Below are 24,661 nucleotides of genomic sequence, written 5' to 3'. Positions count from 1 at the left end.
GGTGCTTAACCTGTCTGAGCCTTATTTTCTTTACCTAACTATAGCACCTGTATCATAGCTGTTTTTGTGAAGAATGCCTCGGTTGATACACAGAATGAGCTTAGAACAGTGCCTGTCACATTCCAGGCAATAAATATTGGCTATCGTTATTGTCAACGCCGTGGTTATCATTATTCCAGTGGATTGAAAGGTTCAGGCCTGCACAGACTGAACCATCCTCAGCGGCTTCTGCCCTGGAGCCCCGCCAAATCCCAGTGTCCTCGGCCTGTTGCCATATTTGGACAGAGCCAAGCTTGCCTTTGTGCCCAGAAACCCCGACCACAGTGAGCACAGAGCAGGGCCGCCCGGGACCAAAGGGCTTCCGCCATCCCCAGGTCATCTCGGACGCCTGGCGATCCCAGGCTGGCTGGTGTCCAGATACGAGGGCAGGAGGCCGAGCTGACCTCTGCCTTCCTGAAAACAGGCCAAAGCCACCGTCCCTTCTGAGTGACAGGGGAGCTGGGGTGGGGGTGCTGGGCTCCAGCCGGTCTGGGGGGGAGCCGCCAGCTTCAGAGTGGGCCCGGGGGTGCCCCTGGCCACGTGGCCTTCCCCGACCTGCTGGGCGGGAGCTGTGGGCGGAGTCCTGCTGGGCTGGGGGACCTCAGACACCAAACTTCGCCGGTCTGTTTTGCCAAGTTCTGGAACTCAGGACTGTCCTTTTGCTTGCAATTCTGGGAAGAGGCTGCAGCTCCGCTGAGAATGGGCCGAGGCGTAAATGGTAGGAAGAACCTCTGAGGGCGGGGTTGGAATCAGGTGGACGAGTGTTCTCGCCCCGCGGGAAGCCGCCACCCTCTGGCTCCCCTGCAGGTCATGACCGAGGTCTCGGCAGCTTCCTGTAGCCGCAGCAGCCAGGGCCGTGCGTGCTCCTTGTGGTGGGGGCTTGTGTTTTTGTGAAGGAGAAGGGGAGGGGACACTCACATCGCCCTGGGGAAGCTCCCTTGGCCTCTCTTCACCTCGAAGACCCTGCTGGTGATATCACACATCAACGACAAATAAGATGGTGCTTCTGGGGGGAGTGGGGGGGCAGGGAGTCAGCAGCAGGACTTCTCCACACCCAGGGCTGGACGTGCAGCACACACACAGAGACAGAGACACACAGAGACGCAGACACGGAGACACACAGAGGCACACAAACACACACAGACACACATACAGAGAGACAGACAGACACACACAGACATGAATACACAGACACGTACAGACACAAACAGACACATATACAGAAACACACACACAGAGACACACACATAGACACACACAGACACACACACAAATACACACACACATAGACACACACAGACGCACACACAGACACAGATACACACACACACAGAGACATACAGACACACACACCGACAGAAGACACACACACAGAGACATACAGACACACACAGACACAGATACAGACACACACACAGACAGAAGACACACAGACCCGAACGCGTTTCAAGCAAAGCCGGGTCCAGGGTGCAGCAGGAGGGCCCCTCTGCTCAGGAAGCGTTGAGGAGATGCCAGTTCCTGGTGTATCCTGGTTGTTACCTGAGGTCTGGAGGGACGTTTCTGGGAGTACCGTCCCTTATCCCAAACCACCAGCCTTTCTGCTTTGTAAACCATCAGCCTCTAGAACGTGAAATTCACTGACCCATGCACACTCCATGCTGGTGCAGAGCCCCCAGGGCCCCACCTCCGCCTCCCGGTGCCTCTCCCCTCCGCCCCCCTCGTTCCAGGACTGATGCCCAGAGGACACTTGCTCCTGCTCAAAGAAACGCATTTGCTGCTCCTTCTATTCCAGCTACTGATTCTTTTTCCTTAAAAAAAATCTGACGTTCTAGTATCTTGTGTTCTCTATTATTTCATGTGATTATTTTTATGGCTATTTTGTAGAATGGGGAGTAGTTAGGCATTCAGTCTGAACGTACGTCACCATACAAGGCGCCTAAATCAAGGTGGGGGATCCAGGTGAGACATCCCTCCTGAGTTTTTGGGTGGAAAGGAGGCACATTGTGATAAATTTAGAAAACAGAACGGACCCCATTCTCTTGTGTCTGAATAAATTCCCTTCAAGGAAAAACTCCTATCTAAAGTCCAAACCAATCTTGGAGTAGATCAATAAAGACAATACACACTTCAGCTGGGCTGAAGAAGTAATAGGATTAAAAGTGCAAGAAACTCTATTTTTAGTGCAAATGACAACTAAAGCATGGTTTTTAATCAAGCCCTCTCTTGATTAGCAAAGTCACATCTCAACTTTAGCTAATGGCCAGGGCAGAGAGACCCTGCCTTCCAGAATCCCTCCTGCCTCGTACAGAGTTTGTGGGAAATCCAGCTGAAGGGAAGGATACAAAGATGACCTGGGGGACTTCCCGGTGCTAGTGGTTAAGGATCTGCTGTCCAACGCCGGGGATGTGGGTTCAACTCTTGGCCAGGAACTAAGACCCCACGTGCCATGGGGCAACTAAGCCTGTGCACTGCAAGTACTCAGCCCTCACGCCACAGCCAGAGAGAAGCCCATGCGCCACAACAAAGACCCAACCCAGCCAAATAAATTAATGTTTTAAAACGGATGGCTTGTGCTGCCTGTGCCCCATGCCTTGTTTTCATGAAGCCCTAAGCATGGGAGGCAGCAAAGTGGGTAGCAGGGAAAATGTCCTGGATTCAGAGTTGGAAAAAGAGGGGTTAGAGTCTGTGAACTTTGGCGAATCATGTGATGCCTTTGTGAGCCTCAGTCTTTCATCTGTAAAATGGGGGTAATGACACCTTGCTCTGCCAGCTTCAGAGGGTTGACCCAGAGATCCAACGCAAGATACACATTGTAAACTGCGACTTGACCTTTAATCATGAGGAGTCTCATTTCGTGTGGGATGCCCCTCTGGGCACCACCCCCTCCCCAGGGGGCTTTATCTCCTACACACCTTGATGCTGGCATCCTGTGCCCTCGACACAGGAGAAGATTTGCTGGTCTCTGTCCTGTGACAGTGGAAGCTGCTGAGGCTGCATCTGGCAGAGAGCAGAGGACAGAGTTGGGAGAGAGGGACTGCCGGAGATAGTATCCTGCAAAGGAGGAGTCGAATCACAGGCGCATAACTGAAACCCTGCATTACTCTGCATCTGGGGTTCTGCAGTAGACGTCTTGGAGTGATGAGAAGTTTAGAAAGAAGTGAAGAAATGGGGGACATAGATGGAGCCACAGAGAAAGCAGGGAAAAGACAATTAGTAATGCTCGGGAAAAGAAGAGTTTTTAAGAAAAAGGTGCATGGTACACTAGTTGGCTCTGCAGTGTATGACATTTACATGGTCATAGCATAAACGAGAATTACTGATGTATGAAAAGACTGGCTTCCCAAGTGGTGCTAGTGGTAAAGAACCCACCTGCCAATGCAGGAGACATAAGAAATGCAGGTTCGATCCCTAGGTTGGGAGGGCATGGCAACCCACTCCAGTATGCTTGCCTGGAAAATCCCTATGGACAGAAGAGCCTGGAGGGCTACAGTCCATGGGGTAGCAAAGAGTTGGACACAACTAAGCGACTTAGCCCGCTCGCACAAGACTGTATCGGGATGGTGAAATAGGAAGGTGGAGGGTGATGATGATGAAAAAACTCAGGAAGTCTGTAATGTCTGTAATAGATGAATCAGGAAAGAGAAGTGTATGAATATTGTTTGGACATATGGAACTACTGGGAAAAGAACCAGCTGAAAAGGTTGGAAGTGATTGTTCCGGGGATCAGGACTGGGGTAGGGGCAGAGACTGTGGTTTTCATTATATGCCTTTGGTTCTGTTATCTTTTTTCCTCCCTCTTAATTATCACATATGTGATATTTTAAAAAGAGAAGTTCAGCAAATAATGGGACTTTGATTTCTAGACAGGAACTTGAGAAACTCAACTAGTACAATCTCCCAACTGTACATTTACCTTTACGTTCAGACAGGCTCAGAGGGTAAAGCGTCTGCCTGCAATGTGGGAGACCCAGGTTCGATCCCCGGGTCGGGAAAATCCCTTGAGAGATTGCTGGGCACCTTCTGAGGGGTCTCCCACTGAGGTCAGAAGGGCAGTTGCGGTCGGGGCCAGGACACTCCCTGGTTCTGCTCCTGCCTCTGCCTTGCCATGGGATCTCAGTGTGTTACAGCCCTTTCTGGCCTCAGTTCCTGCCTTTTGACCCAGGCCTTTGGGTTTTCCCAGGGCTATTATATAGTTCTACCACTTCTAGAAATGACAGCAGATAGCTTTCTGTGTGCTGAGCACAGCAGGGAACAGAGGGGCAATGGATAACACTCGAGTGAACAAATAAGATACTTTCGGACAGTGAAGATCCTCTGAAGAAAATTGTATGAATCTTAATTATGTCGAATTGGTTCGTAATGCTTTTCAGGTCCACGATATTCTTTGACTTCTCTGTACATTCATTCAGTTAATTTCTGAGAATTCGATATTGAAACTCCAACTAAAAATCTGAATGTATCTACTTAGAACAAACAAATATATAGTGGAACTATATGTAACTTTGTTCTGTATTTTCCAGGTCTCCTGTAAATGTGTTATCATATTTTCATAATTTAAAAAATAAAAAAAAGGAAAGAAAATAAGCCAGGGGGATGGGATGGATACCCAGGGGATAGATACTGGAGGGGTGTGGCTACTGGGTGTTCAGGATCCAGGATCCTGGGGAGAGGGTGCTTAGCTTGAGACCTGGACATTGCGAGAGAGAGCCAGCTGAGGGTGGAGGGGACACAGTGCTCCTGGGAGCCCTGCTCCAAGGAACTGAGACCAGGCCCGGCTGGCAGAGTGCTGAAGCCCATGGGGACAAGGGGAGGCATAAGGGATCAGCATTCAATATGATGTTTTTGGAAAGGAAAATAAATTCCTGTGAATGGCAAAGATAAATTTGGTGACACCCTAGGTTTGGTGGGCCAGCCTTCATCCAACATCTAGCCCATGGAGCTGTCTGTTCTTCAGTATTTCCAGAGAGGGCCCATGAGACACAGGGCAGGAATGAAACATGGGAGGGGGAGACCACCGCTGGGGAGAGCCGTGGATATGGCAGAGGCTGGTCTGTATAGGCCAGAATTATACTTCCAGGGGAATTGAGGGATGCTATTAACTCAAAACAAAACAAAACAAGACACATGATGTCAAGGCTTGTCCACCCACACGGTCCTCACAGAACAGTTGGTCCCGTACTTTATACTCCTTGAAGACCCTCTGAAGATCAAGGCTGGCACCGTGTGCAGTATTGCTTGCAATTAAATTAAATTTGAATTGAGTTGAAAATTAAAAGTAAAATAAATGTATTTTCCTTTGACTTAACACCCCTACTTCTAAGAATCTGACCCTCAGAAACATTAACGCAAGCATGCCAAGAAATAATTAAAGGATAGTCATGGCAGTGTAGTCTGGAGTAGCAAAAAGTCTGGAAATGCCCCAAATAGCCATCATTGGGGAACTAGTGGAGTAGATGTTGGCACTGCCGCCCAACAGAACCCCAGGCAACCATTGCAAGAATGAGGTGGACTCATATGCGGGGGAAAAAAATGATCTCTAGGGATATTATCAAGTGAGGAAAAACTAGGTTGGAGGATGGGTTCTCAGTTCCACAACCCTGCCCCCCACCCTGAGCCCTGGACCCCCAAGCCAAGGGAAACTGGGGCTCTGGGGGACAGACATACCCACTCATTATCTAGGGAGGAGGTGTGGGGAAGGACAAAGAAAAAGCCTTGTGAGGGAGCCCGTCAGTAGCTGAGCTCCACCAATCCAGAAAGTGGACACTGATGCACCCTCCAATCAGAATCAAAAGAGTGAGTGGGGGCGGGACCTGAGGCCAAGAGTGTTGGCCTGGTGCAGCTCCCTCCACACTGGAAACCAGAGGAGTGGGGAATGAGTGTTCCCACCTAACACATATCTCTGGAAGGATACACAGGAAACTGGGAGAAGTGTGTCCCTAAAGGAAAGGAATTTGAAGACTGAGTCAGGGCTAGTGGTGAAGGGGGACTTATTTTGGTATAGAGATGCAAGAGCAGAGGGTCGTTTTTTAGTCCCTCTTCAAGGTTCATGGGTTTTCTCTAGGTATGAATAATTGCCTCCAAAGGGTCTGGTGAGGTTACCAAGCCATGCCTTAGGTCTGAAAGTTTTGTCATTGATTTACCCCGTTTTGTTTTTCACTGGGGATCTGAATTCCAGACACCATCACGGGGGAGAACTAAGTAAGTGACATCTACTTCTCTTCTCCCTAATTTTCCTGGACTCTTAACAGTTCAAGCCAATCAGTAGCCACCTTTGTATGCCCCTAGACTTTTCTCTTACACTGGTCTGAAGACCTTACTTAACCTCTCATAAAAACTTGCTCTTCTCTGTAGGAGCTTATTTCTAATGTCTGGGATTACAACTGAAATCACTCCCAGGTGTTAAAGCAGTGCTTCTCAGACACTAGGCATTTGAGAACCATCTCCAGGATTTTTGCTAACATTGAAGACTGCCTGCCTTTTTATTTAAATAATATTTTCCTTTAAAATTTTTTTATTAATTTTGTGTTGGGATATAGCTGATTGACAATGCTGTGATAGTTTTAGGTGAACAGCAAAGAGACTCAGCCATAGATATACATGTATTCATTCTCCCCCATAATTTTTGTTAAATGATTCACTAAAACTTCAATAAAGTTGTTTTAAAAGGTGACTTTCTATCACAACTATAAATGCTGTTACTTCTTATAAAAAGAAAGAACGTTAAAAATAAGCATAATAAAATCTAAAAACATTGTTAAATGCTAGCTATGCACTGTGGCCAGTCCAAAGGTCTGCTTTTTCTTTGTGTTTAAAGGAAAATTGCTAAGTGTTAGAGATAGGCTTCCCTCTGGTAGCTTGGTTGGTAAAGAATCTGCCTGCAGTGCAGGAGACCCAGGTTTGATCCCTGGGTTGGGAAGATTCCCTGAGAAGGAAATGGCAAACCACTCCAGTATTCTTGCCTGGAGAATTCCATGGACAGAGGAGCCTGGTGGGCTGCAGTCCATGGGATTAGAAGAGTCGGACTGACTTAGTGACTGAACCACTACCACAGGGACAGGCCAGCACCGTCTTTTTCCTTGATGGACTTGGAAGGATTAGAATGGGGACTTTTTTACTATGTGGTTCACTGTTATGTAACGCCATGTCAGTGCACCATCCAAAGTTATGCCCTATAACATTTGAATTCCACCCTTTAGGAAAGAGTTAAAGTCTTTCTTTCCTGTTCCAGAAAGGTTTAGTTATGCGTCTTTATGTATTTATGCCATCTGAACTGAACAACATGTAAAGCTATTATCACCCTGGAATTACTGGCACTGCTTGTGATGCTGACATTTTGGCCTTCCAGCTGATATTGAAGGAACGTGGCATTGAGTGTGGTAATGCCCCATTTTTTTGTGAGGGCCAGAAATACATCTATTTGAAGGCAGCATAGGATGGCAGCTAAGAATGACGCAGGGCTGAACAAAGGGGAATTTGTCCTTTTTGAAAGAATTGGAAGAATCTGTGAGCTGGTTCACTGGGTTCTTCCAAGTGATGATGCATACACAGCATGGCGGCTGGAAACTCGGCTCCTGGGTCATTGCTCATGAGTCCTGGGTCTCAGAGAGCGGCGCCTGTGTGAGCTCACGAGCCTTTGTCAGTCTCATGAGGGAACAATGCGTCCCATGATTGCGAGTGAGCAGAGAAAGGGTGGAGGGTGTTGTGCAGTGCAGCTCTCTAAGTGGGAGAGTTAGTGTCAGAAAAAGGCTGTTTCATTCTTTTTAAAAAATGTTATTGAAGTATAATTGATTTACAATGTGTTAATTTCTGCTATCCAGCAAATGATTCAGTTATATATATGTATGTGTATATATATACACTTTTTTTCATCTTCTTTTCCATCATGGTATATTACAGGATACTGGATATAGTTCACTGTGCTACACAGTAGGACCTTGTTGTTTATCCATTCTATATACAATAGTTTACATCTGCCAATCCCAAACTCCCAATCTTGCCGTCCCCACCCCATGGCAACCACAAGGCTGTTCTCTATGTATGCTATCACTTACATGCTATGCTATAGATAGCATACATAGATACATGTATGCTATCACTTACATGTATGCTATCCATTCTATGTACAATAGTTTACATCTGCCAATCCCGAACTCCCAATCTTGCCCTCCCCACCCCGTGGCAACCACAAAGGTGTTCTCTATGTCCGTGAGTCTGTTTCTTTTTCATAGATCTGTTCATTTGCATTGTATTTTAGGTTCCACATGTAAGTGATAGCATTCGGTATTTGTCCAAAAAAGCCTATTTTAAGTGATTCTACTTCAGAAATACCAGTGGATGCTCAAACTATTGGGGTGACATTTTAATGAGAGATTGGATCTTAAGGTCGACCCAAAATATCTCCCTACACGTGCTACAACAGGGATGAACCTAGAAAATACTACCAAATGAAAGAAGCCAGACACAAAAGGACAAATCTTGTGTCATTTCATTTTTTATGAAATATCCAGAATCAGCAAATCCATAGACAGAAAGCAGATTAATGGTTGCTGGGGGCTGAGTGGAGGGAGGAATGGGGAGTGTCTCCTTAATGGGTACAAGGTTTCCTTTCAAGGAGAGGAAGTGTTCTGGAACTAGACAGTGGTGATGGATGTACAACCTTGTGGATGTACTAAATGTCATTAGTAGTACATTTTAAAATGATGTGCATTTTATCACAGTTTAAAAAATACCTCCCCAGAAGTTACTTTTTAATTACAAAGGAAAAGTGCACAATGGAGAAATCTGGTGACCCTGAACCCCTTAATCAAAGCTAGCATCACCAATAATGGACAGTCTGACATCCTACGCCTCCTAGTGGAACACACCAAGGTCACAAGAGTGTGTAATATTCTTGCCAAAAGAACATACCCTGAATCTAATCATTAGGAAGCATTTAAAAATGGAGACTTTCATGTACTGATGAACCTATTTGCAGGGAAGTAATGGAGACACAGACGTAAAGAACAGGCTTATGGACATGGGTGGTGGGTGCAGGGGAAGGAGTGGGTGGCGTATGGAGAAAGTAACACGGAAACATGTATGTTACCCTATGTAAAGTAGATAGCCAATAGGAATTGGCTGTGTGACTCAGGAAACTCAAACCGGGGCTCTGTAACCACCTAGAGGGGTGGGGTGGGGAGGGAGGTGGGAGGGAGGTCCTAGAGGGAGGGGACATAGGTATCAGTTCATTCAGTTCAGTTGCTCAGTCGTATCTGACTCTGTGACCCCGTGGACTGCAGCACGCCAGGATTTCCTGTCCATCACCAACTCCCGGAGCTTACTCAAACTCACGTCCATTGAGTTGGTGATGCCATCCAATCATCTCATCCTCTGTCATCCCCTTCTCCTCCCGCCTTCAATCTTTCCCAGTATCAGAGTCTTTTCCAATGTCAGTTCTTCCCATCAGGTGGCTGAAGTATTGGAGTTTCAGTTTCAGCATCAGTCCTTCCAATGAATATTCAGGACTAGTTTCCTTTAGGATGGATTGGTTGGATCTCCTTGCAGTCCAAGGGACTTTCAAGAGTCTTCTCCAACACCACAGGTCAAAAGCATCAGTTCTTTGGTGCTCAGCTTTCTTTATAGTCCAACTCTCACACCCATACATGACTACTGGAAAAACCATAGCTTTGACTAGATGGACCTTTGTCAGCAGAGTAATGTCTCTGCTTTTTAATATGCTGTCTAGTTTGGTCATAGCTTTTCTTTCAAGGAGCAAGCATCTTTTAATTTCACGGCTACAGTCACCATCTGCAGTGATTTTGGAGCCCTAGAAAATCAAGTCTGTCACTATTTCCATGGATTCCCCATCTATTTGCCATGAAATGCTATGACTGATTCATGTTGATGTTTAGCAGAAACCAGCACAATATTTTAGAGCAATTATCCTTCAGTTAAAAATAAATAAATTTAATTATAGTAAATAAATAAATTTAATTATAGTAAATAAATATGCTGCAAGGATATATTATACAGCACAGGGAATACAGCCAGTATTTTGTAATAACTTTAAATGGACTATAATCTCTAAAAATATCATATCACTGTGTTGCATACTTGAAACTCAAATAATATTGTGAATCAACTGTATTTCAATTTTAAAAGGAAATATATTTAAATTCTTGTTTAAGTTTCAATGTATTCTATGCCTCTAGAAAAAAAGAAAAAAGGAGACTTTCTACAAAATAAATGATCAGTACTCTAATTAATCAGTGCTAGGAAGGCCAAGAAAGGCTGCTACTGCTGCTGCTGCTAAGTCACTTCAGTCGTGTCTGACTCTGTGCGACCCCATAGACTGCAGCCCACCAGGCTCCCCATCCCTGGGATTCTCCAGGCAAGAACACTGGAGTGGGTTGCCATTTCCTTCTCCAGTGCATGAAAGTGAAAAGTGAAAGTGAAGTTGCTCAGTCATGTCCAACTCTTCACAACCCATGGACTATAGCCTACCAGGCGCCTCCATCCATGGGATTTTCCAGGCAAGAGTACTGGAGTGGATTGCCATTGCCTTCTCCCAAGAAAGGCTGAGGAACCATAAAGAGATAAGACAACAAAATGCAATGAATTATCTTGGATTTGCCCTGGACCAAAAAAATAGCTAAGGCCATTACTGAGATTATTGGAGAAATTTGAATATGGACTGTAGATGAGATAAAAGTACTATATAATGTAAAGTTGGGGGGATTATCATGCTGTGTTATGTACAGCGATGGCCTTGTTTTTTCAGAGAGGCGCACTGAAATATTTAGACATGAAGTATGGCATAGACGGAGTGAGTGAGTGGGAGTCGGTCAGTCGTGTCCAACACTTTGCGACCCCGTGGACTGCAGCCCGCCAGGCTCCTTTCTGTCCATGGGATTCCCAGACAAGAATACTGGAGTGGGTTGCATTTCTTTCTCCAAGGGATCTTCCCAATGTAGGGATTGAACACAGGTCACAGGTCTCCTGCATTGCAGGCAGAGTCTTTACCATCTGAGCCACCAGGGAAGCCTGCCATTAAGAGATGTTTCTAAGTGTAAAGACAGGTCCACTTAAAAAGTATCAGCAGATACATGCTTGACTTTATCTTATAATCTATAGACAATACGTCAGAGTATGTAATGAAGCCGTACATCTTTTCCAAAGTAATACACAAGACAGAAGTAGCAATAAATTTATAAATGACAGTCATCAATCAGATGAAATAATTTAGATGAAACTTATCTCTCTCAAAGAGATGGCATAGGCAACCTACTCTCAAATGGTTCAGAACACAATGTGTGGGGGGATGGGGTATTTGGAGGGAGAGAAAGAGAGGGTTAAAAAAATAAAATCAACCCACTGAAAACTGGTGCTATAATATCATAAAATAGTGAAAACAAGGTCTGATTTGGACTGTGTTTTTCAAAGTGAAACTAAAAATTAATTTTATGTTCTACAAAATTTTAGTAATGGTAACTGGTCACAAATGATTGGAGTGAAAGAAGAATGAATCATGTATTGATTTGGAGGGTTGGTAGCATTCACTCGTTCACCTGGATTAGTTGATGTGACATTTTTACTTGACATTTTCGTTTTGTTTGACCAACATGATGGTCTGTTTTTTTACAAATATTCAAAGACTTCATCAGTTTTCCCAAGTGTTACTTTTTGTCCTTTGATGTTCAAAGCATTCTTTTGAATACTTAATTTCTTTGCTTTCTTCTTTGGATCTTTTCGATACAAAGATGTGTGTCCAGGAACTGGCTTGCTGGATCACATGGCAACTCTAGCTTTTTAAGGAACCTCCATACTGTTTCCCATAGTGACTGCACCAACTTCCTTTGGGATTAATTTTATAAATAGGTCTTTAGGAAATATTTTCCTAGTTGATCACTTTTGCTTTGTTATGCTGCAAGGCAGCAGGGACTGTGATAATGCTACTCATACAGTGAGCTTACTCTGGTGCTCTGAAGTCCCCACGGCATTGCTTGGTGGGTAGGGGATCTGAAACGGTATTTGAGCACACTCAGAGAGGCTCCTTCCTGCCCTGGTGCCCGCGATGTGCTGCTTTGAAGACTGCAGTGCTCTTCTGAATTAGCGATTGTAATTGATCCTCACTCTGCCTCCTCCGTGAGGAATATCTGGCCTCTGGATGCAAAAGAGAGCAGCTCCTCATGCCAGACTTTGTCCAGTGATGTCTCCAGGCAAAGGAAAGATGGGAAGCGCTGTTTAAGCTTTTCTAAAATCCCATGAAAGTTTAATTTTTCACTTTCCTAGTGCTTTATCACTGACAAATTTGAATTTCCTTCACCCTGTTTAGCACATCTCCTCTGGGCTTTAAACGCTGCTCTGCACCCCACGGTGCCCCCTGAAAATGTTGGTGCTTCTGGCCTTCATCATCATCTTCCACATCACGTCTGCAGCCTTGCTCTTCGTCGCCACCATTGACAATGTAAGTTCCCTTTCCTTCTGACCTTCCCAGAACCCCTGGATCCTAGAGTCAATAGAAGCAGGGTTGAGAACTCCCACAAGGTGATTATAATTTGGGGTTATCCTGCCTACCAAGGGTTTCCCTGGTGGCTCAGCTGGTAAAGAATCCACCTGCAATATGGGACACGTGGGTTCGGTCCCTGGGTTGGGAAGATCCCCCGGAGAAGGGAAAGGCTACCCACTCCAGTATTCTGGCCTGGAGAATTCCATGGACTATAAAAATCAGCCACGACTGAGTGACTTTTCACTTCACACCCTACCAAGGCACACCTATCTCCTCAGCCCCAGACCTAGGACTCTTGACTGAAGTGTGGGAGTTTGAAGCGTCCCATATATAAGTCTGGATGGGCAGGGATGGGATGGTCCACTCATCCCTGAGTCCCCCTCAGATGCCTTAGCCATAGGAAGCCCTTTGTAGATGTGGCTTAAATTCAGCTCTCCTCAGGTCATTTTCTCAACTTTAGTACTGTTGTCATTTTGGGACACCAAAAAGATCAAACCAGTCAATCCTAAATGAAATCAACCCTGAATATTCATTGGAAGGGCTGATGCTGAAGCTGAAACCTCAACACTTTGTCTACCTGATGCAAAGAGCCGACTCACTGGAAAAGACCCTGTTGCTGGGAAAGATTGAAGGCAAAAGAAGAAGGGGGAGGTTAGACAACATCACCAACCCAATGGACATGATTTTGAGGATGCTCCGGGAGACAGCGAAGGGCAGGAGAGCCTGGTGTGCTGCAGTCCAAGGGGTTGAAAAGAGTTGGACATGACTTAGTGACTGAACAACTTTCTTTGTTGTGGGTGCTTTGCACATCATAGGGTGTTTAGCAGCATCCCTGGTCTCCAGAAGCACTCCTGCTCCTAGTTGTGACACCCCAAAATATCTTCAGACATTGCCAAATGTCCCCTGGGAGGCAAAATCACCCTTGCTTGAGGACCATTGCCCTAGATCCCTCAGGTGACCCATCCCAGGTAACCTTTGCTCCTGTTGCCTCTGACATCTCCTTAACCAACAGGATTCTTGTTGCAAGCCCACCTGACCATGCCTTTCCCAGCAGAGTGGAACACTCCCCACCCTGACCACGTACCCATGAAAGATTAAAAATGGCATAGATTTACATCCCCCCGGCAGAAAAATGAAGCTTTTAACCAGATGTTCCCTATGGCCCACATCCTGATCCAAAGGCCTGGCTTCAGTCCTGACAGCTTCAGACTGTGGACAAATTTAGAGTCAGATACTCTGCTCAGGAAGCCAGAAAGGGCACTGTACAAGTGGCCTCCAGGTCATTCTGCATATAATCATATAATTGACTCCTGTCAGTTAATCATCAAAATAATAATAGCAACATGGACCAGGATAAGACCTGTCACTTAGAGGCTGCATACTCTGGAGCTCCTACGCTCGGTCCTTTGATCATCTCATGTGATCATCACCTCAAGTCTACGAGATCTGTCCTCTCCCGGCACTATTTTATGATGAGGGACCTGGGCCTTAGGGCAGTTAAGGTGCCTGCTGGAATTTACAGGTCAGGAAGTGGCGGAGCTGGGATTTGAAGCACTCCAGAGGCCTCTGGTTCTAGATGCCCTGAGGGAGATGAATGATTGGGTTTGGGTTGGGGCTCCTGGGGTTCTAGAAGAGCTGTCATGAGTGGCCAGGGCAGGGACCACCTTGTTGAAGCCTTGGAAACCTACCATTATCCAAAAGGCCCACTCTATGTGAACCAAATGGTTTTGAACATGCTTTTATTTATTTATTTTTTTCATTTATTTTTATTAGTTGGAGGCTAATTACTTTACAGTATTGTAGTGGTTTTTGTCATACATGACATGAATCAGCCATGGATTTACATGTATTCCCCATCCCGATCCCCCCTCCCACCTCCCTCTCCACCCGATTCCTCTGGGTCATCCCAGTGCACCAGCCCGAGCACTTGTCTCATGCATCCAGCCTGGGCTGGTGCTCTGTTTCACCCTAGATATTATACGTGTCTCTATGCTGTTCTCTCGAAACATCCCACCCTCGCCTTCTCCCACAGAGTCCAAAAGTCTGTTCTGTACATCTGTGTCTCCTTTTCTGTTTTGCATACAGGGTTATCATTACCATCTTTCTAAATTCCATATATATGCGTTAGTATACTGTATTGGTCTTTATCTTTCTGGCTTACTTCACTCTGTATAATGGGCTCCAGTTTCATCCATCTCATTAGAACTGATTCAAATGAATTCTTTTTAATGGCTGAGTAATATTCCATGGTGTATATGTACCACAGCTTCCTTATCCATTCGTCTGCTGATGGGCATCTAGGTTGCTTCCATGTCCTGGCTATTATAAACAGTACTGTGATGAACATTGGGGTGCACGTGTCTCTTTCAGATCTGGTTTCCTCGGTGTGTATGCCCAGAAGTGGGATTGCTGGGTCATATGGCAGTTCTAATTCCAGTTTTTTTAAGAAATCTCCACACTGTTCTCCATAGCAGCTGTACTAGTTTGCATTCCCACCAACAGTTGAACATGCTTTTAGAATCTTTTTCTGTTTCTTGTATCTAGCCCTTGGGATCCTGAAAAGGTCCCAGACAGAGTGAAAGGGATACATGAACGTTAGGGGCAGAAAAGCCATCAGCCACAGCACCAGCTTTTCCTATGGGTGTCTCTGTTACCTTGGGCCTTACTGAGAAGACACAGGTGGGCATTTTTACCAGTCGATGAATCACTCGATCTTTATTATGTGTTAGAAATTACACTTGGCAGTGTTAGAGGGGCCCGTAGTGAGAGCTCAGTGGCCGACCATGGCTTGGGTGATTGGTGGTGGGTTGGGGAGATTCCAGTCTTCGGGTGGATGGAAAGCAGAAGGAAGGTCATGCATGTGTGCTAAGTTGCTTTGGTCGTGTCTGACTCTGCGACCCCATGGATTGTAGCCTGCCAGGCTCCTCTGTCCATGGGGATTCTCTAGGCAAGAATACCAGAGTGGTTTGCCATGCCCTCCTCCAGGGGATCTTCCTGACCCAGGGATCAAACCCACATCCCTTATGTCTCCTGCATTGGCAGGTCGATTCTTTACCACTAGTGCCACCTGGGAAGCCCAGAAGAAAGGTCATCTGGGCGCAAAGAGGAACAGGAACACAGAGAGACACAGAAGCACTCGGGCCGAAGGCAGGAGAATCAGAACAGGCTTCCCCCCGAGATATTATCCTTTCTGTCCTCCCCTCCAGCTTCGCCCCTGCCGTTCCGGGGGAGTTCACCACCATCTGCTCTTATCATCACCAGCTGAGCCTCGCCTCCTCACCCAAGTCCTGGGAGAGCCTGGACCTTCCCTGTCAGCACCCCAGCGGCATGGGTATCACCTGGGAGCCTGTTAGAAACAGACATTCCCACCCCAAACCTCTTTTTCTCTTAATTTTTAAATTTAATTTAGTTTTAACAATTTTTTAACATTTACTTTTTTGGCCACGTGCATGCATGTTCAGTCACTTCAGTCGTATCTGACTCTTTGCAACCCCACAGACTGTAGCCTGCCAGGTCTCTCTGTCCATGGGACGTCCCAGGCAAGAATACTAGAGTGAGTAGACATTTCCTTCTTCAGGGGATCTTCCTGACTCAGGGATCGAACCTGTGTTTCCTGCATTCTTTACCTGGATTCTTTACCACTGAGCCACCAGGGAAGCCCTAGAGACCTTTGTTTTCATAATGAACAAACACCCTTTCCCTGTGTTTTCCTGTCGTGTTCCAGGCCTGGTGGGTAGGAGAGGAGTTTTTTGCAGACATCTGGAGAGTGTGTGTCAACAATACGAACTGTACGGAACTCAATGACGCTGTTGAAGGTGAGTGTGAAGCTGATGGGAGAGCATTGAGTGAAAAAAGACCCCTCGGGAGAAGGGCTTCGCTGTGGTCTGACCCCTCACCCCTCCTTCGGTCTCAGCCTGTGCAGAGGGGCCTGGCTGCTGCCCAGGGCAGGGGGAGCAGGCTCAGCATAAGCTGAGGACAGGAAGCAGGGGGGAAGCCAGAGGCTGGAGGGCACCAACTTCAGTACACTGGGCCCCACCCTTCTCTTCTCTCTTGACCGAGCAGAGCTTCCCTCCCTCACCCCTTCTCAGCTCCAGCCCTCATCTAGAATCTTCTCCCTACTCCTCTAAATAGCTCAGAGACATCTGTGTCACTTCTCCACATCTCTGCAGCCTGATGGGCAGAAACTCAAGAGCTGGCTCCTTTAAGAGCTGTGTGACCTTCCCTGGGGCAGGTCACCTGAGTGCTGCCTGGACTCTCAATAACGTCGGCTGTCAATGCAGGTGACAGCAGCAGCTCTGCTGCGCTGCCTCGGAACATGAGCCACAGTAGAAAGATAGTGAAGTGAAAGCTGCTCAGTCGTGTCCGGCCCTTTGCAACCCATGGACTGCAGCCCACCAGGCTCCTCTGTCCATGGGATTCTCCAGGCAAGGATACTGAAGCAGGTAGCCATTCCCGTCTCCAGCGGATCTTCCTAGCCCAGGGATCAAATCTGGGTTTCCTGCCTTGCATGCGGATTCTTTACCAACTGAGCCACCAGGGAAGCCTCAGAAAAATAAAGCGTTTTGTAAATACAGAAAATCGCATCTAAAAACATGTCAAGCCCTCTCCTTCACTGTGGAGTGAATGGTTCAGTTTTCTGTTGCAGAACTGACAAAAGAGACACTTTGTCACTTTGGCTGATAAAACACTGGACAGCCAGTTAAATTTGATATCTCAGATAAACAATGAAAAATTTAGTATAATTTAGTACCAAATATTACATGGGACACACACTAAAATAAATTGTCCTGATATTCAGACTTAACGAGCATCCTGCTTTTATGTTTATTTTTTTCCTAGAATCCCATTTAGGGACAAAGGGACCTTGCTCACTGGGGTGTAAAATCTTACCATTCCATCAACAACAATGGAAATATTCATAATAAAAGCAAAACTACCAAAAGGAGGCATCATTTACTGAAGGTTTACTGGGAGGTGCTGGGCTAAGTCCTTCACATAAGTGGTCTCCTGGCCCTGTTTCAAGATGGGGAAACTGAGGCACACAGCAGAAACCCAAGGTCACAACGTCAGGAGTGAGTGATGGAGTTAGGATTCCAGTCTAGACATGACCAGCTTGGAAGCCTGCCTTCTAAGCCACATGACGCCATCCACGCTGCCTCCCCTCTGGGTCTGTTTCTCTGCCATTCTAAGCCATGACCCTGGAAACAGCCACTTTTCCCTGTTGGAGCCTCATCGTTGCCAGGGTGTGTGGTCAGCTGGCAACACTGGCGGTGCTCTGAAGCAACGTTTCCAAGCTTCTGTCATTTGCGTACCACTTCCCCATGTGAAGTTATTACCTTTTATTTTTTTAATTAAGAAATTTTTTTTTTTTTGACCACACAGCATAGCTTGTGGGATCTTAGTTCCCCAAGCAGGGATCAAACCCAGGCCACCTGCAGTGGAAATGCAGAGTCCTAACTGCTGGACCACCAGGGAATTCCCTTATTTTTCTTTAGAATAACAGGTTGTCAAACCACCAGCCAGATTCAGTTCAATAAGCTAAGAGTGGTTTTTTATATTTTTAATACATTGTTAAAAACCAAAACAAGAAAAAAGCCAAATAAAACAAGGCAATGAACAAGGGACTGTATAGCCACAAAGCCTGAAATATTTACTGTCTAGCCTTTATAGAAAAAGCATCCTGACACCTGCTTTAAAACAGTTCATTTTTTTCTACATGTGCATGCATGCTTAGTTGTGTCTGACTCTTTGCAACCCCAAGGACTGTAGCCCACCAGGCTCCTCTGTCTATGGGATTCTCCAAGCAAGAATACTGGAGTGGGTTGCCATTTTTTTTTCTCCAGGGGATCTTCCCGATGCAGGAATCAAACCCACATCTCCTGCCTTGACAGGTTCTTTACCACTGAGCCACTGGGAAGCCCAAAGAGTGGATTAAGTACTTAAAAATCATGCTTCCCTTCAGTCAGTTTCCAGCAAAACTGAAGAAAAAAAAAGATCTGTCCTTAAGTTTTCCTTTGCCGCTTTGGGCACTGTGCCCCTCACCAGCTGCATCCTGGTGGTAACAGCCAGCCCTTATACAGGACTCCCTTTCTGCCAGCACTGCCTGGAATCCTTGGCATCCCTGCTGGCTCAGTGGTAAAGAACCCACCTGCCAGTGCAGGAGATGTGGGTTTGATCCCTGGATCAGGAAGATCCCCTGGAGAAAAAAACAATGGCAGTCCACTCCAGTATTCTCGCTTGGAGAATCCCAGGGACAGAGGGCTACAGTCCATGGGGTTACAAAGAGTCAGACACGACAGAACACACACAAGCATGCACTCACTGCCCGGAATCCTCACATAGCTGCGAGCATTCCACCTTCCCCTGCTGATGGAGTGGAGCTCTTCCTCTCCCCATGTTACAGGTGAGGAAACTGAGACCCACACAGGCGACTCCAGTGCATGCACGTGACCTCTTCACAGCCTCAGCTGTGTCTTTCCTACATGCAGTGCCCTCCACCCGAGACCAGCTCCTTTGTCCCCTAAAACTTCCCAGTGCCAAGCCCCAAACTTTCATGCCCTGCTCACTAAGGCTAATCTGAAAAGACCCTCACTTTTCCTGTTCCTGAATAACAATCACAAGGCTCACACTCATATTTAGAGGGTATTTTGTATCGACAGGGCACTTTCAGAAGGTCCCTCAGCCCCATGAGCCCCATATGTCTAAGAATCTCTTTGGAGGTCTTTATAAGGTGCAGGACCCCCAATCCCCACCCAACCCATCCCATTCCAACCTCTTGATCCAGAATCTTTCAGGATCTGAGAGTTTGTACTTAAAAAAAACCGACATTGAGCCAGGCATCCGGGGGCAATACCCAGACCAGGAGGACTGCAGAGTGGGTGGTCCTCACACCCTTTTCCAGATAAGGACATTGGGGCTCATCTGGTGAAGTGGACAGAGTGGGTGTCGGGATGACCACTGGCTGCACGTGTGCTCATTCTGTGCCAGTGGAAGCCTCGTGACCTCCTGGCTCCCACCATCCCTGCTCTGGAGCTGTCGCTGTGCTCCCCAGGGGCCCAGGTGGTCTGTGGTCCTCAGTCGCGTACTCTTGCCCCTTCCCCCACAGACTTCTCCACGGTGCAGGCGGTCCAGGCCACCATGATCCTGTCCACCATCCTTTGCTGCATCGCCTTTCTGATCTTCGTGCTCCAACTCTTCCGCCTTAAGCAGGGCGAGAGGTTTGTTTTAACCTCCATCATCCAGCTCATGGCTTGTAAGTGAAATGACGGGCTTCCCAGAATAAACACTCCCTTCCCAGCCAACCATGAGTATTCTGGTGGGAGGAGCGTGGCAGGTGAGGAATTGGAAAGGAGGGGTCAGCAGCTGGGATTTTTGTGCACTTCAGAGTTTGGATTTAGTTAGAGGGTCAGGAAAGGCGTCCTAAAAATGTGAAGCCTGAGCTAGGATCTGTAGGGTAAGTAGGAGTTGCTGTCTTGGTAGAGAGGAGAGAGGCATAGCTCTCCCCGCAAGGAAAATCTGGGTACTTAGCCTCATTGTACCACTAATATCTGTGAACGCTGATGGTTCAGTAGGGATGTTTTCAGCTGTGATTAAGAGAGAAATCCAATTAGCAATGACTTCAGACACAAAACTTTTACTTTTTTAATATAACAAATAGCTTGAAGGTGGAAGGTGCCGGAGTTGGTTTGGCAGCTCAGCAGCAGCATCAGGAACCCTCCATTCTTTCCATCCTTCCATGCCATCACCTTCAGAGTGTCAGTGATGGCTTCCTCATGGCCCCAAAAGGGCTGCTGCAGCTCTTGACATTCATCCTGACCTAAGAGTTTCTAAAGCAGTAAGCAAGGGAAAATACAGCATCAAAAAATGCTTTCTTCTCTCTCATCTCCCTCTTTTCAGGGTGTAATAACTTTTACTGTAGAATTTTCTGTGGCCAGAACTGGAACATATAAAACCATAAACTATATCAAGTAAACAGGACAGGATGAGTAGTTGCAATAGAGACCATATGTGTCCTGCAAAGCAAACTACTTCCTGCCTGGCTGACCCATGGCCTGGAGCAGTTATGACCCCCTGGGTTGGGTAGCTGGCTGTCTAAACAATACTGGATTCAGCCAGCAAGAATGGGCAGCTGAATGGCTACAGGGCAATATTCTGCCACAAAATGCTAGTTGTAATCTTTCCAAGAGACTAAAATAAATGCCTACTAATAATAAAGCCTGAAATTTGTCTTCAGCTCCGACCACAGTCCCCTCGGGTCCCCGGTGCACGCTGTGGTCTGTGATTTATTTGGGCCCTGGCTTTCTTCCAACAGGCCTGTGTGTCATGATCGCAGCTTCCATTTACACAGACCGGCGCAAAGACATTCACGAGAACAACAGAGAGCTGTATGCCCAGACGTCGGGCGGCAGCTTCGGCTACTCCTTCATCCTGGCCTGGGTGGCCTTTGCCTTCACCTTCATCAGCGGCCTCATGTATCTGATACTGAGGAAGCGCAAGTAGAGCCCAGGAGCTGGGTGGCTTTCGCCCGGTTCAGAATCCACGTTCAGATAACCGTTTTGTATATAATCAGTTTTTTTGTGTGTGTGGTTTTTCTAGCAAACACATTGTTTCCTTTAAAAGCCAAAGGAGGAGTTTTTACATTCTTGAGATCAGAGACTAGACTATGAAGGCTGGAATTCAGACCTCCCGCCCATCCGAAAGCCTCAACACGACAAAGCCAAAAATCTTGGCAATGCTCAAATCCAAAAGTGTTCAGCAGGATCTTTCTTAACCACGGGGATGTAATGGGATGGACAAGAGGCCGAGAAAGCCAGGTCTTGGGGGCATCTTCCCCTAGGTTTGGGCTACACTGAGCCCCCCTCCGTCACCTCAGCTTCACTGTACTGAATCCGTGTGTTTAGTGGTGGAAGGTGGGGAGCGGGGTCCGTGTACGGGAGAAAACCTCCTTGGATGCCTAGCCAAGTTCCACATGAGAGACGGGTATAAACCCCCCGGTGTTCTGTCTACATCCAGACCAGAGCCCCAACCCTCCTGTCATGGACTAGCTTCAGAAAGTGCCACCCACGTTTGCTGACAGTGTACCTGCTTGCCTTCAGGAAGGTGAGCTTTAATCTGGGGGTCTGATTTAGGCGCACACGTGATCCCCTGGGCACCTTGTAAAATGCAGGCTCTCCGGGTCCCTCCCTAGACCTACAGAATCAGAGTCTTCGGGGATGGGGCCTGGGAACCTGCATTTGTAACAAGCTTCTTGGTGATGCTCAGGTGCCTTAAAATTGAGGACCGTGGCTGTCCCAGGGCCAGGTGAGCAGAACCGGCTCATACATGTTAAAGATCTCATCGTGTGGAGTTGGGGAGGTGGGTCTAGACTGCACTGAAAGCCCAAACCTTGGCCTCCAGCAGTGGCTCATTCTTCACTGCCCCTTCCACAGCTGCTCACATCTGGACCACCCAAAGTCCAGTCCCAGGGCTTGCATCCTGACAGCCAAACACCCTGGAGTGGGGTGCGGGGAGGATACAGCTTCCTCCCTACCCTAACTCAGAAGGCCTCTCCCTTCTCCTCCTGCTCTGCCTTCTAAGGCTGCCTGACCCCTACGACGCCTCACTTGTGGAGTCACAGAGGACTGTTCGCCATTCATTCATCCGTCCACATAAGTGATGGAGTGTTTGTGCCAGGCACAGGGGAAACCATGTTCAGACAGCCTGTCTCCTCGTGGGGCTCATTGTCTAACGGAGGAGACAGATTAAAAACCGATTAGGGAAACGAATTACAAACAGCGGTGAAGGTTGCCGAGAACACAACCAAGGATTCAGAAGAGAGGTCCATGGAATGGGCGGGGGCCCGCACTGTGCCTGCCTGGGTTTAAAAACTCCGGGAGGATTTAGGTCAGCCTGAATATCGCTCCACTCAGCCGAGGCAGGTGGCGCGGATGGAGACGCGCAGGCCGCCTGGCACCCGGAGAACGCTTCCTTCCCTGGAGGGGCCCAGGGTCCTGACAGAGAATGAAGCCCCGGGAGGGCCCCAGATTGCCGTGGTTCTCACACTTCAGTGGGTGCACGTGCCTCTCGTGGGACGCTGCCTGCCAGGGTCCCGGTAAGTGCAGCCGGGGACTCCGAGGCTGCACGGAGGAGTAGGGCTCTGGGAGGATCCTCAGCGCCGTGAGGTGGGGGGCAGCACGGGGACCCCAGGACGTGACTATGGGAGAAGCCCTTTGCCCCTCACTCCCTGTTCCCTCCCGTGTTGAGAGCCTGCTGCTGGGAGGTGTGCCTGGGACCCGTCTGCGCATGTCAGCACTGGTGCCGTGTAAATGACCTCCTGCTAAATGAAGCGTCAGCCCACTTCCTGTGGAGCTGGGGAAATGTCTGGTTTAAGTCATCCAGGGTCTCCATGGATACCTCTTTCATGCAGGATCAGGTTTTCTCTCCATCTACCCGTTCACTGCCTTCAGTTTCAGCAGAATACTAAATGCTGTGTTCCAAGCACTGTGCAAGGCTCTGAAAACATAGGCCTATCCAGACATCCTGCCTGAGACAGGGCTCCCCTCCCTGCAGAGAGGCCACCGGCACAGTGGGGCATGGGGCCAGATGATCACTTCCTGCCTCTGGAAAACGCTCATTAGTCGTGTTTGGGGTAGGAGTGCAGGCTACACCGTTGGGTTTGGCGGGATGCTACACACATCTTCTGGAGGAAGGTAGGTGTAAGTGCCCCCAAGCTTTCTGCTCGGGTGGCTTGTCTGTAACTCCCTGACAGCCACAGTGGAAACAAGCAGAACCCCTTAGAATCAGAATTCAGAAAGCTTCATCGCCAAGCAATGAATGGATTTCCTTTTCCAAAAGGCTCTAGGAGTGGGATCTGAAATGACCCATGGATTTCCCTGGCCGGTCTCTCCACTATTCCTGTATAGCATTCAGCGCCCACATCCATCTGTGATGCCAAGGTTTTGTGAAGCAACAGAGCTTCCTTTCCCCCCACGACGTGATGTGCCCTGGGGAGGTGGAAAAGCAGTGAGGGCATGAGCAAGACAGTACCCAGCCTTCTTACCCACCGGTAGGTTCGGCCCTTGGTGCTCATGATCAGTTACTCAAGGACAACAACAGAGACAATGAGCTAAGACATCCAAGAGGCAAATATTAGGACCAAATGTATTACTGATGATGGCTGCATTTGAGGGAACTGTAGTTTGCATATTTTAGGACATTTTTATAAAGTACTGTAATTCATTGAGGGGCTATGAATGAAGACAGACTAACTCATTTTTGTTACTCGCATTAAAATTACTTTGGGTCTCTGTTCAAATAAGTTTGGAGAATGCTTCATTTGTTGCTCTGCGTGAATGTATATACTCATACCTGAATACAGGAAAATTGGAGACATTTTCCCCCCACCCGGCCCCACGTTCTCTGCAATGGGTTGTGTGCCTCTGCGCATCCCTAATCCACAGGATGAAGCCCTAGGATGCTCTGTATTCACTGGTGATGAAGAAACCTAACCCCCCAGGCCTGTATGTAAGCACACTAAATGCGGGAGCTTGAGTAGATGCTGTAGCCTCATTTAAAATCTGTCTGGATGGGAATTACTAAACTCGCTAATTTGAAAGATTACTTACAATACAGCAAGTTGGACAGTTTTGTATATTGGGGGGGGGGGGGGTGCAGTGGTGATGGGGAGATGCTAGGGAAAGGTGTGGAGGTTAAGTTTGAATTTTGATTTGGGGACAAATGTGACTTTAAGAGTAGTTAGATACTTTCTACTTAATGTGCCTTTAAAGTAGTCCATTTTCTATGTTTTGTATAATCTGAAACTGTACATTGAAAAATAAAGTTTAAAACCAGATTACCCAGAGCAGTAGACTCCAGTGTTCCCAACGCTGCCAACATCTAGAGGAAGAAGCTGCCATGTTGAGTGGCAGGGTCCTAACGTGTGGCTTGTGCAGAGAGCTGGGAGGGGCTGAAAGATGGTCATAGGAGGGTTTCTCAGCCTATCTGCTGCTTTCATGGGCCAGCTTTCTGGATGAGTGACAGAGGAACCTGCCCACACCTCAAAGGGCCCACGCTTGGTTAATGATCGGCTAGCACCATCTTAAAATTCTTAATGATATCTGGACAAACAGCCCCACGTTTTCCTTTTACGATGGTCTC

General features: G+C 47.4%; 1 protein-coding gene across 1 annotated transcript in view; it reads left to right on the top strand.

Annotated features, from left to right (window-relative positions):
• EMP2 (epithelial membrane protein 2) overlaps positions 1 to 24,356 on the top strand; it is a 44,042-nt gene extending 19,686 nt beyond the window's left edge. The window contains exons 2-5 of the mRNA XM_043914302.1: positions 12,353 to 12,484; positions 16,251 to 16,341; positions 19,632 to 19,778; positions 20,838 to 24,356. Coding sequence (XP_043770237.1) covers positions 12,407 to 12,484; positions 16,251 to 16,341; positions 19,632 to 19,778; positions 20,838 to 21,025 — 504 coding nt within the window. The 5' untranslated portion in view covers positions 12,353 to 12,406 and the 3' untranslated portion in view covers positions 21,026 to 24,356. The remainder of the gene's footprint in view (positions 1 to 12,352; positions 12,485 to 16,250; positions 16,342 to 19,631; positions 19,779 to 20,837) is intronic.
• The last annotated feature ends 305 nt before the right edge of the window (positions 24,357 to 24,661 follow it).

The sequence above is a fragment of the Cervus elaphus genome, chromosome 10, assembly GCF_910594005.1.
Source record: "Cervus elaphus chromosome 10, mCerEla1.1, whole genome shotgun sequence".
Lineage (NCBI taxonomy): Eukaryota > Metazoa > Chordata > Mammalia > Artiodactyla > Cervidae > Cervus > Cervus elaphus.
The sequence above is the reverse complement of the archived record's forward strand: the minus strand, read 5'-3'. Positions and strand labels throughout refer to the sequence as shown.